The sequence below is a fragment of the Halichoerus grypus genome, chromosome 5, assembly GCF_964656455.1.
Source record: "Halichoerus grypus chromosome 5, mHalGry1.hap1.1, whole genome shotgun sequence".
Taxonomy (NCBI): domain Eukaryota; kingdom Metazoa; phylum Chordata; class Mammalia; order Carnivora; family Phocidae; genus Halichoerus; species Halichoerus grypus.
The window spans coordinates 91115024-91128758 of NC_135716.1; the positions used below are offsets into that span (position 1 = coordinate 91115024).

Here is a 13735-nt window from a genome sequence, read left to right on the forward strand (position 1 = left end):
CTACTTAACTTTCAGGGCTGCCCAGCCACACGCCCCCTGTGCCCAGGCCCCGGGTGGCTCTTGCCCTCGGCAGGTGCGCCCGGGAGAGAACAGCGGCCCCCGCGTGCCCCCCACCCCCCAGCCCTCCGGGCCCGGCCGCGCGTCTCCGGGGGCGGGGGAAGGGGCGGGTCCGGGGGCGGGTCCTCTCGCCCAGGCCACCGCCCTCGCCCGGCGCGCGGCTCCACCGGGTGCAGCGGGCCGAGCTGGAGGGGCGGGGCCTCGGGAGGGGCCGGAGCGCGGCTGCCGGTGAGGCTGCGGGGGGAGAAGGAGAAGGCGGTGCGTCCCCAGAGGCGTGCGCTCGGACCGCCGGCCGCCGGACAGACGCACAGAGGGAGAGGGCCGGGGGCGAGGTCAGTATCCGGTGGGAGCGCGGGCGGCGCGCGGAGGGGCGGCGGCGCGGGCAGCCGGGAACCCGGGGCAGGGGGCGGGGAGGGCGGCGGCGGGCGCGGGTCCGGCTCCGCTCGGGGGTCGGGCCCGAGACCCTCCCCTTGGCTGGTCTGGCGCGCGGCGAGCGCGCCCCGGCAGCGGAAAGCGCAGCCGCCGCTCGCTTCTCCCACCGTCTCTTTTCTTTCCAATCAGCGAAAAATAAACACCCGGGAAGGTAAAACAATAGCGGGGCCACCTGGGACGCGGCGCGCGCGGAGCTCCCACGTTTGGGGCGGGGGCCGGAGGTGGAACGGGGAGTGGCGGCCCCACGGCGGAGCCCCCTCCCGCTGTGCCCCCGCGGAGGGTGGGGCTACCCGCGGCGCCGGGCTCGGCAGGAGGCGAAGGGAATTCCCTGGAGTGAGGCGTGTGGGCAAAGTATTGCAGGAACAATCGGGCTTCCCGCAATTGCCCTGCTGTGGGCAGGGAAACTGAGGCCGGGGCCAGTGTAGCGACTTGCCCAAGGTCAGAACGCACGGGTTGACTGTCCTGGTCCGGGAACGGGACCCAGGCGGCCAGCGCAGCCCAGCGCTCAGCCCCTCTCGGTTTTGCGGCGCTGGTGTTCGCCTTTGATACATCTCTGTTGTGTTTGTTTTAGAAATCTGCTGGCATTGTGGGACCGGCTTCGCTTCGGAGCCGCTGAACGCCAACTTGCTTCGTGTGTTCTGGGTAGGTGTGGGGCAGGTGGCAGCTCCGTGACCTACCGACATGGATGGAGACGGACTTTTTGATGAAGAAACCCAAACAGTCGGTGCCATTCCGGGGCGATTTAGCTGTCAGAGGTTTTGACAAAACCTGCCCTGTTCCCTTTGGGGAGTCCGAATGAGGGAGCTTACAGACACCTTCACTGGGAAGCCAAGGACATTTCTGTATAATCAGTGGATGAAAGGATTTTCTCAGACTCTTTTTTCCCTTCTCCTGGAGGATTAATTCACTGCAATCTACAATTCCGGTGGAAACCGCAAGGCACGGGATGTGGCAGAAGCCTAGAGGGCCTTCAGAATTGTTCTGGACCCTTTTTTTAGCATAGGGGGAGTTCAACGCAAGCCACCGGCAGCCCTCGCTGCGCCCCCCCCCCCCCAATCTCCTGATCTCTTCTCTTTAACGTGTTCTCATTTTTTGAGTTAAGTTCTGTTTCCAAAACTGTTCTCTGGAGCTATAAGTGGATTGCCAGAAATGAGAGATTAAGTGCAAGAGAAGAGGGAGCGTCCTGTGTTGTGTCTCTTCTCTGCTGCCGACATGAAGTGCTTTTTCCCAGTGCTGAGTTGTCTGGCTGTGCTGGGTAAGTGGATCTGCTTATCAGTGCGATCGATGGGCAAGTTTAACCTGCTGTTGGTTCCTGTAATTCCTTGTGGTTCTTTCCCATCAACACTTGGCTTTGGGGGACACCAGGACACCGCCAATGTGTATCACAGGTTGGAATAGGGTACCAAGAGGCCCATTTCTGACCCAGGAGGAACGGTGAGCTATTGTTTGGTGTCTTTAAGTAGGAGCATCTGCTGTCCTTGAAGTGTCTGCCCCCGGCCTTGCCTCGCGGTGAGATCCTCCCATCTGCATGTCGGTGGTTTAGGGGCTCCATGTGGCTTATAAACTTCAGTGTCTTCGCCTCTGTTGGTCCACCTTAATTCCTAACTCGAAGTGGCAACGTTATTCTTACTGTGGGGAAAGTTGGTTTAGTGGTAATGATGGTCATTTTTTGTTTTGTTTTGTTTTGGGCAGGGGAGGAAGTAGGTATGAGTGGAATAGGGTGGTGAAGGGACCTACCTAAGTGGTCTGGAGACTAAAAATGTTTGAGGATACCCGTCTTATGATCCCTCACTAAGGAAACTCAGAGCATAGTTCCGGAGGAAGAGGGACTGGAGGAGGGGAAGCTGCTTGCGAGGGGATGTGTTCGGATTGGTTTTGGTACCCCTACAGAAGGCCAGAATGCTTAGAGCAGGATGAAGAGCTATTGTCCCAAGAGGTAAACCCTTGACACCTGTCCTAGGGATTCTCTCCCCATTGCAGAGCCCCCCCCCCCTTTTGCCCATACTTTCTATGCCATTGAGCACCGTCTTATGTGTAGTATCTGAGGACACATCTTGGGTCTAGGATAAACTTCCTAGCCAGGATCTGATGCATCCTCTCTGTCCATCTCGTCAGACCTTGCACAGCAGCATGCCCTCTGACCTCTCTGTATGGTTCCGTCGTGGTTTCTTCCTGCGTGAAGAGGTCATCCCAGTTGCCTATGGAGTCTGCATTTCCGAGTCTAGATATTTTACATTTACGGAGTTTATTCATGACCTGCTTCTCTTTAGAGAGATTGCTCTCATGCATTGTCCGTACCCTTGTAGGAGTTCACAGTTGGGTGGAAAGAACGGGTTTTGGAGTTCGAGAGCCTGATTCGAATCTCAGCCTCATGATCGCCATATGAACCTCAGCAAAAAAGGGATGATACCTCCAAGAGCCGTCTTGACAGTGAAAGGCTATGTAAGGTGTCCTAAATATCTTGACTGCTTTGAAAAATGTCTGGAACACATAGTAAATGTGTCCAGTCGGTGTTTCTCAAACTTGCGTGCATGTTGGAATCACTGGGGGAAGCTTCTAAAAAGTCCCGATCTCCAGGCAGCAACCCCAGCCAGACCAATTAAACCAGATTCTCTGGGAGGGTGACCCAGGCATCAGTCTTTCTGCTCTCACAGGTAATTCCAAGTGAAAGAACCAGTGTGTGAGTTCATTAGTGCCAGCCCTCCCCGCCCCAGCACACACACAGATGCCGGGTCCTGGGGCAGGTTAGTCAGTGTTGTGCCCACGTGTGGGTGAGGATACAGTGTCCCCGTGTCTCCCGTCTGTTCAGGCAGAGTTAAGAAGGCAGATAGCTCTCTGTGTGCCAGTCCTGAATATCCCGTTGATATTTGTTCATACTGTATTTGTCATTCACTTAGTGTCTGGGTTTAAATCAGTAATTAGTGATTCATGTGGATTCAAGAGGACAAACAAGGAAGGCCCTGGGGAGTCAGAGGAGGGTGGGATGGCTAAGGCCGGCTAGAGGGCTGGGTGGAAGGGTGGGGCCCAGGGCAGGAGAAGGAGCCACTGATGGCAAAACAAGGAAATGGGGACATTTGTGCCTTTTGTTTCTTCTGGCTGCTCTAGAAATGGGAGGCTTCCTGCAGGTCCCCCTGCTGTTCACCCTCTGGGCCACTCTGGAATGGAGCTTGGGCCCTGACTCTGTTCTCCTCCCTCCACTCCCAGCCTCCCTTATAAACAGGTGCCGGGGAGGAAAGGAGCATCAAGGTGGCGGTGCAGGGGAGTACTGGCAGCCCGCCAGACGTGGGTGAGGGGGGGAAGGTTTAGAAGTGCGGTGTGCCTGTTTTTTTGCCGCCCCCCCCCCCAAGTCTCATCTGCTCCCATCACCTAGTAACTGTCAGCAGGGCAGGGAGGGGCTCTTGCTACTCTGCTGGTAACCTTGGAGAGCTGGGGGTGTCTGGGGAGGGAACAAAACCCAGGTTGGGGGTCTTATTTCCTGCTTGCAGTCTGGTGTGGGCTGATTCATGCGTCAGCATTCTTGCTGTGTAATGTAAATTATTGTGTAATGTGAATTTCAAAGAGCAAAGAATCCCAAGGTTTTATGCTCATGTGGGTCACACACCTAGAATCAAATTTTGTTTGTATAAAGTAGGATGAGGCAAAGTACTCTGCAAAGTGGTGCTGATGCAGCTGCTGCCAGCCTCCAGAAAGGGCAAATTTGAGGCAGAAAACCCTACAGTACACAAGGGTGTACCCAGGGTAGATCTCCCACATGCCAGCAACGCCCTCCACATCGCTGGACCTGTGTTTTCTGCTCCCTTCCTTTGCCAGCAGCGTCTGGGATTTGGATCAGGTTCCTCCTTTTCTGCCTGTTGGGTGCTGACTCCTGCCCTTGTCTTTGTCCTACCCGAAGCCACAGTGACCACTGTGTCTTGTCTCTTCCTCTTGCAGCGCCGGGTGCCCCACCCGACTTGGGAGCCCTGGGCGGCCACGGCCACCCTTGTTCCAATTCCAGAGCCATCTGAAGCCCGGGCCCGGTTGAGCCACGAGGGTTAGTGAAGTCTCCACTGCTGAGAATGGGTGGAGCCAGAGGGGCAGAAGATGAGAGAGCGAGAGCCGGGGCTGGTGTGACCGTGGCATGAATGTGGCGTGTGTGTGAAAAAGGAGGGAATGAGGAGAGAGGGAGAGGTGGCCGGGACTGTGCCTGGCAGCAGCCTGCATGAGTGACAGTGACATGGAAAGATGACAGCAATGTGGGAGAGACAGCGTAGGATTTGTGTCTGCAAGAACAGGAAGGGGGCAGTCGGGGAAAGAGGAATATAAACTTCAGGCCCGTAGAGCACATTTCAGTTTTGCATATAGCCATGTGCCTCCTAGGCCAGTGCTGATGTTGCAAACAAGACGAAATAGCTTTAAAAGTGTTAGCCAGGGAAGATGTAGGAGACTGGGACATCTCTGGATCAGCACTGCTTAGAACCTGTAGCGGGCTCGTGAGCATTTGTGTGCCCCCCAGCGGCAGAGAATTTCACGTGTAGAGTTTGAGAAGCCTCTTGCTTGAATAGGATGGGACTGAGGCAGTGATCAGTTACCTCTCAGGGAGGAGGCCAGAGGCTTCTTCCGAAAGAGACTGAAGGGAACTTCGATGTTCTGATGAGAGTGAGCTCAGAGGCCAGACTCATGCTCAAAGGCAGAAGACAGAAGTGAAGCTGCTTGGGGCAGTCGGGGGAAGAGTTCTGAAGATCGTGATTTATGGGTGAACAAACACCATCCCCACCAGTTGTCGCAGAGGTGGTACACTTTCCCTTTCCTGGGGACCATTTGACCGGGGTGCCGGAGAAGGGAATTCTTGTCAGGAGGACTAGACTGTCTAGGATGCCCTCCACCTGTGTGAATTATTGAGCCACCACTGTGCACCCAGGGCTGTGTTAGGACGCCCCAGTCCCCTGCATTTTGCATTGTAGTAAGAGAAGAACAGTAACGATACCACCTCTTCTAGCTCTGGCTTTTGCTGTGAAGCGAGCCCTGTCTCATTAAGTCCTCCAGATATACTCACTGGATAGAGGACTCCCATCATCACCTTTCTGTAGATGGAGATATCGAGGTCCCGGGAGTTTAAGGAACTTGCCTCAGGTAGACTACTGTACCTGCTGGATATGGTGCTCCACAGTGGTAGGGATCCAGGCCGCTTCTGTCTTGCCCCACGTGCCTGCCTCCATTCCCAAGGTCATGGCATGGTCCAAGATGGCTATGCTAGTCCCAGCCATCACGAAGGAGGTAAAGGATTGGCGAAGGGCAAGACCTCGCAATTTAAGGACATTTCCTGAAGGTTGCACACATCTCTTCTGCTTATATTCCCGTTGGCTACAACTTGAGTGCATGACCATACTTGGCCGCAAGGCAGGCTGAGAAATATCATCCTTAATTCTGAGTGTCCCGCTAAAAACTGAGGGTTCGGAGGAGAGAACAGATTTTGGAGGAACAGCAACGGGTTGCTGGCCGAGTGACAGAGCTAGTAAGTGGCAGCACAGGGTTTTGAAGCCAAGGTCATTTGGTTCAAATCCTGTGTTCTTCCATCTCGCCAGCAGCCCCTCTGCGAATGTGCGGCCCAGCCCCTCCCCGATAAGGGAGGGCACGAGCCAGATGAGCCAGCCATTGTTACAATGGGGAGCAACATAAATCCGCATACAATTACACAGGCAGTGTTGGGGTCTTAGCAATAGTGGCCGTAGTATTTTCAGAATGCTTATGTGCCTGTGACTGCTAGACCCTTTCTTCCGTATGAAGGACCCTCTGTGTCGTGTTCACTGCTTAGCCCCAGAGCTCAGCCTCACGCCTGGCACAAAGTAAGTAGGTGTTCGGTTAATTTTTTGACGACTAAATGGTTTCTATATTGGCTCCCTCGACCAAGACAAGGAAACTCAAGGCTCAGGGAGTTTGAATCATTTTGCTCAAAGGACGAGCACTAGAGATTGGCAGAACCTGGATTTGAATCCAACTTGGACTCTAGAGCTTGTCCCTTTATGTCACCAAACAGGGGTTCTTAAACCTATTTTGGGCCCTGGATCCTTTGGGCAGTCTGGTGAAGCTTGTGGACCCTTTCTTTGGAGAACATTTTGAAATGCGCAAATAAAAATCCATCGACTAACAAAGGAAATCAATTATATTGAAATATAGTCATCAAAATATTAAACAAATTGATGATTATAGCAATATGCCTCTTTAGTAACGCATTAAATAACAAGCTCTAGCAGCAGGTCTAACCATTATTGTAATTACGGCATAGTGAGGCACGAAAACGGTATGTTGAGATATCTGTGTCAGCTGTGATGTGATATGAAAGCGTGTGTGATTTCTGTTGTGACAGAGTCACAGGTCCTGGAGACATCGTCATGATGGCTGCCTGCATTCATAATGAAACAGTCCGCATTCACAGAGAGGTTAGTTGAAAATAAAGGTGTAATTTTTTTTTTTTTTTCCCATTCAAGTTCACATAGCTCCTGAATTCTGTTCAGGGACCCCTGTGAAGTGCAAAGTAAAGTTCAGAGTAGGCGGGGGTTGCTGGGAAGACACTGTGTGAGAGGACTTCATTAGCTTTCAGAAATGGGCAGGGTTTCCGTGTGGGGAGGCATTCTATTCCCAGTAGAATCCTGATAGTGCAGAGGAGACAGCAGTCATAATGGTGGGAGAGTGGCCCTGTAGGGTCTGGAGAAATGACTGTCAGTGGTTTTAGGGCCCAGTTCACCTGGGATGATGAGGACGCAAAGAACCAGCTTAGACTGTAATGAGTTGGGGATTTGGGCTTAGACCGGGTCCCCAAGAGCCCAGGCAGACCACTTCCGCTGAGCCCTGGCCTGGAAACTGAATGAAGTGGCTCCGTTGCTGGCCTCCCATGGTCCCTAGCCTCGTGCATCCTCCATTATGGCTCCTTGATTAATATTTTTAGGTTCCTTCGGGAGCTCTTCATTTGCCATGATTGGACACCTGTTTCTTTGCTGCTTGAAAGTGAGCACAGCTAACTCCTTGTAAAGGGTTGGTTTTTAATTTAGGGAAATTTAGGACACCTGTGCATGAATGCCCCCTGATTTTCAAAGAAATGAGTGGTTGCGTCAAAATCAAGCTTGCATTTGTAGAAAATCACATGTTGCCAAATTCCCTCATCAAGAACGCTTTATTAAGTGACTAATTGTGGGCCACAGTGGTGGGCACTTAACAAAGACCATGGCAATGAACCTCCCTTAACTGGAACCTTCAATTAAGTGGGATTTTGTTTTTATTTTTGAACTCCACTTTCCGAAAGGCGAAAATCACGAGATGTGGTAGCAAGGATTTATTCTAGAAATTAGCTTCCAGGCCACCATCCGTCCAGTCTCTACATCTTCCGCATCTATAATTATAGTAGCAGAAGAGAATGATGAGCCTCAGGGCACTGCAAGATCCTAAATCAAAGATTAAATTATATTAACTCTACTCAGGCTGGAAAGTGGTCAGATATATTTTAAAAACCTTTATAACAGGCTTTGTAATAACGAGAGTTGAAGCAAAGTTTCTGTCTAATCCTCTATTACCCCTTTAATTAAATTCACCTGAGTACCCTGTTCCCTGTCATCCAAGTGACCCAGGCTTTGCTGAATGTCCCTGTTTTCTAGGTGATGATCCTCTAAGGCCAGCAGTAAAGCAAACGGTAAATCACTTTGCACATGGACAGGAGGACAGTGGTATTATGTGCTCTCCAGAGGACAGGCGTCTTTGGGGGAAGGAGGGACTGGGCAAGTTTGTTCTTGTTTTCAGCTCAGCAGGAGTAGGGAGGGAACTCTGTGCAGGAGAAGGATGAGGCTGGAGTAGCTTGTGAGTGGTCAGTCTGGAAAGGCTTTCTGGTAGAGCTGCAATGGTAGGCATTTCTTAAGTAATAGGAGAGTGAGGTCCTGGCAGAACTGTGGGGCTGGAGGCCACCCTGGGCACCTTGGGGCTGCTTTGAGAAGGCTCCTCAAGGAGTGGAAAAGCCTGAGGGTCAGTGGCCGGGGCCTGAAGGAGCAGTCAGTTGGCATGAGGTCTGGGTATTTGGGCCCGAGACAGAAGGAGGATACCAGAGAGCTATAAGCGGGTGTCCTGGAGGACCCCTGGAGAAGTGGCCAGGGAGGGTAGGAGGCATTCCTGGAGGTGGGGGGTCTAGGGTGGAAGTGAAGGGGACCTGTTTCTGTAGCAAGGAAAGAACTTTCGTGCATCAAAATATCGTCAGGGCAAAAACATTCTAACAAAATTGTGAACTCAAAGAAATGGGTGGCCTCTTCCCCTTGACTTTCAGGTCCCTAGGCCTTCCCTTTATTAAAACGGTGGTGGGGGGGGGAGGGGCTGGAGAATCTGATACCAGTTGTGTGTTCTTTCCCCAAACCTGATTCTTTGATGTATGGGAGCATGTTCAGGATTGCCTCCAATTGGCATTATTTTTGTGTATTTAATAGTGTTTTTGTTTTCCCATTCTCGAGTGCAGTCCGTGCCTCCTTTCTCTGGGTGACTTCTGAGAATACCCTCTTTGCCCTCAGGGCACTGGATCCCGGCCTGTGGCGTGCTGGTGACCAGAGACATGTCATGAGGCAGGCTGTTGACCTCCTTCTCATGGACCCCTTTTATTAACTTACCTTCCCTCAGGAGCCCCATCCATTTGAAATCTTCTGCTCTCAGCATTAAGTAGTAATTAATCTGTTTTTACTACGTGGTAACCAGTACGATTGCTCGCTCTTGCTCTAGTGATGTAGTTCAGCTCTAAAGCAAAATGAATCTGGCACTCTGCATTGCCCATGACCCACAGGACATGCACGGCTTTACCGGGTAGGTACCTTAGCCCTGGATCTGCAGTGTAGGGGAAGTGGTGGTGGTGTTCGGTGTTTTGAAATGTCTGAGGCGGCCAGCTTTCCTACCCCACGTGTTACTTTAAGAGCCTCAGGGCACTTGGATAACCTAGCTGGTGTGTGCCCATTCGTTGATTGCGTCGGTGACCTTGATTGACTTCGCTAGGAAGGACTTTCAGTAGGAAGAGCGATAGGAGCCTGGACCTGAGCGACCAGCCAGTGCGGCAGGTCAGACCAACACCTGCCCTGTCCAGGGACAACCTCCTCCTCTTTTGTTTTTTTTTTTGAGACTTCCAGAGAAGTTTCACAACCACTTAGATGTTATCAATCCCATCAATCTTAAATTTCACTGAAGACTTGATTGGAATTAACTCATAATTTAAAACAACAAAGTGCTTCGCAGTAAAGTGTTGTATAAAAGTAAGATCATGGGAGGGGCGCCTGGGTGGCTCAGTTGGTTAAGCGACTGCCTTCGGCTCAGGTCATGATCCTGGAGTCCCAGGATCGAGTCCCGCATCGGGCTCCCTGCTCAGCAGGGAGTCTGCTTCTCCCTCTCCCGCTACCCCCTCTTGTGCTCTCTCTCTTTCTCACTCTCTCTCTCAAATAAATAAATAAAAATCTTTAAAAAAAAAGTAAGATCATGGGAGATTGGTTTCAATTTCAGATGGTAGCTTATATTTGTTTGCTTTGTTTTTTTGGATTTTAAGTCATTGACAGAGGTAACAGGGGAATATAGTTGTGTTGTAAAAAATCCAGACAGTGCAGATGGAGAGTAAAATGTGAAAGCTTCCCTCTCTGCCCCATGCCCCTTATTAGTCTGATACATATTCTTTACAGTTTGATATATATTCTTCCAGATCTTTTTCTCTAATTTTTATGCATATATTCACACCAATATAGATTTTTTTTTTCTGACATAAATGGAATCATACAGAACATATTGTTCAACAACTTGATTTTAAAGGGGGTAATTTACCTCACTATTTTTTCAGGCTTAATTTTATGGTCATATCAGAACTGATTTGGTTATTTTATAGCTAGTCGAAACTAATTTGTGAAATCATTGGGGAGTAGTGAGCCTCATTCAATAGCTATATCATGGAATAATTTTGTCTTGCCATATCAAGAGCAAGAGTCATAATAAAAACACTAGCCTTAAATTTTAATGTACTTAATGAAAATAACTGAGTTGTTTATTCTGAGTATTTTCTCCCCAAACACATAAACTTAACAAATTAGGTACACATTTTGTTGACTGTTTTAGTTACAATTTCGAAATTATGTTGAATTCAAATGAAGCCTATTTAAAACTTGTTAAGAGGATAACCATAAATACTGGGTTTGGGGTCTAATTCAGTCAAGTTTCGTATTTGTTCATAGACTAGGGGAAAAAAAGAAGTTTGCCTGCATTTTCAATTCCCAAATGATTCTTCCATTTAGAATGAACTGGACTAGAGTAACCGCTGAGGTTGCCGGCTACCAGACATTTAAGACCTTAACCCAAAAGAGCCCTTTTTTTCCTCTAGTCCTGAAGAAGCAGCTATTTTTGTAAAAAAGATTATCATTTCAAAGTGTTGGGTTACCTCTCAGGTTCACTGGTATGACTTTCTTTAAATCCCTGGGAGCAAATGCAGGTTTCTTGGATCGGTCACCTTTAGACCTGATTTTTAAAAATGTTACCATTTTGAAGGGATGGTGGTTGGATTCACTTTTAACATAGTCGACCCTTCTTCAACATCAGTGTTTGACCTGCTCCTCCCCATCCCAAGACCACTGTTCTGCTAGAAACTACTTGCAATACTTTCCTAAGAAGACTTATCGTCTGTTCATTCAGCAAATATTCGAGTGCCGGCTCCAAGCCGCTCCTCGTTCGGTTACCTCACATAACCAAGAACTGAAAGGTAAAATCGTGAGAAACATTTTAAGAAGTCACAGGATCTGTATTTTTAATCTTAATAAATAGAAAGATTAATTAAAAACACTCTGACATGGGGGAACTCTTTTCTGTCCCTGAGGTATATCTTTTCTCTTACTGTTACTTAACATCTTTTCCTCCTGGTTTGTTCTCAGCTCTTCTTTAGCAGCTGTGAATTACACATACCCCCTCAGCCCTGACGAAGGCCTTTGAAGGAGTAAGACATGATGAATACCACTGATCGGGGGAGATTGGGGTGGGTGGCCCGGCGAGTGCAAATTCTTTCTTTTGAAAATACACAAATTTCCCAAGTCCTGGCTATGTGAAATGTCCTTATTAACTGCTGCGGATATTGTCTGTCTCTGGGAATTGGGAATTTTGTCCTTAGCTCTGAATTTCTCGGAAGCCAGAACAAAAGAGAAATAGAGCAGTCACATACTTCCCATCAGATCAGAGGCGGCATCCACACCAGACTTTCTCCTCAGGACCCTTTATGTGGGGGCCGTGGTGGTCCTAAGGTTGACATGTCTCCTACCTTATATTCTACATCCCTACTTCCCTACAGAGTGGCTCCCCTCAGGGAGCCTTGGGAGGGGAGCCTGTGGGGACAACTCAGGGCCCCCTCCAGTATTGGACCTGGGTTCCAGAAGCTGTTGCGTCCGCTCAGTGGGGTCCAGGCTCTTCCAGGCCCACACCTTGCCAAGTGCTGTCCCCTGACCCAGGGCTGCTACCCCTAAGCACTCATCCGATCGGTGCTTCCCCTTTCTCCACCAGTCCCCCAGGTCTCAGATTCCAGGCAGGTTGGAAGCTGCGCCCTGTGGGAGTCACTTCAGCTGGTAGTTGCTGCTCCCCAGAGCGTCTGGATGGAGCCATCCTTCTCCCTGCAAGCAGCACGTCTCAGAGGCCTTTCTGGTGTTCCTCATCGGCTTTGTTCTGTGGTGGTTTTGTGTTGGTTGGGAGTTGGCTGGTCTGTTGGGGATTCTGCTTCCCAGATGGACACGTCTGTTAGTTTATCAGAGACTGGTAGGGGGAGTCATTCTAGGCTCATCCTGAATCTAGACCACCCTTTAGGACCTGGTTAGAGATGATTTGCTGAACAGTTTCTTAAGGTCTTCTGATATTTTAGTACCCAAGAAAGCATGCTGGACAGTTTTGTCATCTGTCTTCTAGTCTTTCATTACCAACAAGCAAGATCGCATCTGAGTGTCCTGCCCAGCCCTTTCTCCGTCCCTCTGTCAGAAGGGGCTGTGGCCCCCAGCTGGCTGTCCCGGCCCCTTTCTGGCTGGAGGAACAGCGTCTGTAACTCCTTTCTCACACGTATGAATCCAGCTCTTCTGAGCAGCTCCCCGCCGCCGGAGGACTTCCGGAATGGAGGAAGTAGATTGAGAACTCATGTGCCTCTAGGCTTGAATGTATTTGAAGAGAATCCTTAGGGATCTCATGTGTAATCCTCTTCTCTTAAAGGGGAAGTATTCTGGAGGTGAGGAAAGGGCTGCCATAGGCCTGGGTTGGGTTGGGGGAGAGTGGAGGGACTGGAGAATGCCCCTCACAGAAGAGAAAGGGACTCTGGTATATGAGGTCTTTGTTTTAAAATGAAAACATGATGTAATACAAACACTTGCCTTTCCACTTTCACGCCCCACCGCCACAGAAGAGCTGTAATTTCCCATATTTGGAATTTGGGGAGAGCCAGGCCTCATTTGAGGACAAGGCCAGATTCAATCTATGCTTTGGGGGAAAGTAAGTAAATATGAGAGCCTTGAGGGCTGCGGTATTTATGGTGAATCTGTGATTACTGCATGTACCTCCTTGTCATAATTTATTCAGCAGCCCCCGATGTCCTGGAGCTGGTGCTGTGCCCATCAGTAATCTGACTCTTGTTTTCTTCTGCATATTTTCCCTTTTGCGAATGTATAGGCATTCAGCTTTAATCAAGTAGGCTTTTACTCTGTCATCTGTAACGGGGATGACTGAAGTCATGTGGAGGATTTTAAGTAACTAATCTCTTAAGACATTCAGAGCATAATCTCCTCCAACTCCTGATCATCCTGCCTGCATCCGAGAGATTTGCGAGGTTCTGCAAAGGAGACAAGATGGGGGACTTTGGCATCCTTCGGAGAGACCGGGCGTCCTCCTTGCTGGCGACAGATTTTTGTTTGCTTTTGGCGTGGGGACAGGGCCTGCTGATCATTTGCCATGTCAAGAGAGTTTGAGATGCTCCATGAATGTGAGCAGTGTGTTGGTAAATCTCAGAGCCGGTGCAGAGGACAAGAGGCCAAACATGCATGAAGATGCCGTCCAAGCTCATTGATGTCTGTGCAGTGCGTCCGGGCCTGGCTCTCACAGAGAGGCTGCAAAATAGATAAGAGGTCCGTTGGTCAGTGCTGTTCACTGACATTTGTCATTCTGTTATAGCAGATCAATCAAAAGATCAGAGGTGGAGCTTCTAAAATTTCCATGTGCTTTGCTTAGAATTGGAATGTGACTTCATGTGTGCGTCATTTAT

The 13735-nt window shown here is 49.9% G+C and overlaps 1 protein-coding gene across 2 annotated transcripts in view; it reads left to right on the forward strand.

Moving 5' to 3' along the window:
* The first annotated feature begins 311 nt into the window (after nt 1-311).
* IGSF3 (immunoglobulin superfamily member 3) overlaps nt 312-13735 on the forward strand; it is a 90872-nt gene continuing 77448 nt past the window's right edge. For both annotated transcript variants that reach the window (XM_036091800.2, XM_036091801.2), the window contains exons 1-2: nt 312-389; nt 1061-1744. In XM_036091800.2, coding sequence (XP_035947693.1) covers nt 1702-1744 — 43 coding nt within the window. In that variant the 5' untranslated portion in view covers nt 312-389; nt 1061-1701. The remainder of the gene's footprint in view (nt 390-1060; nt 1745-13735) is intronic.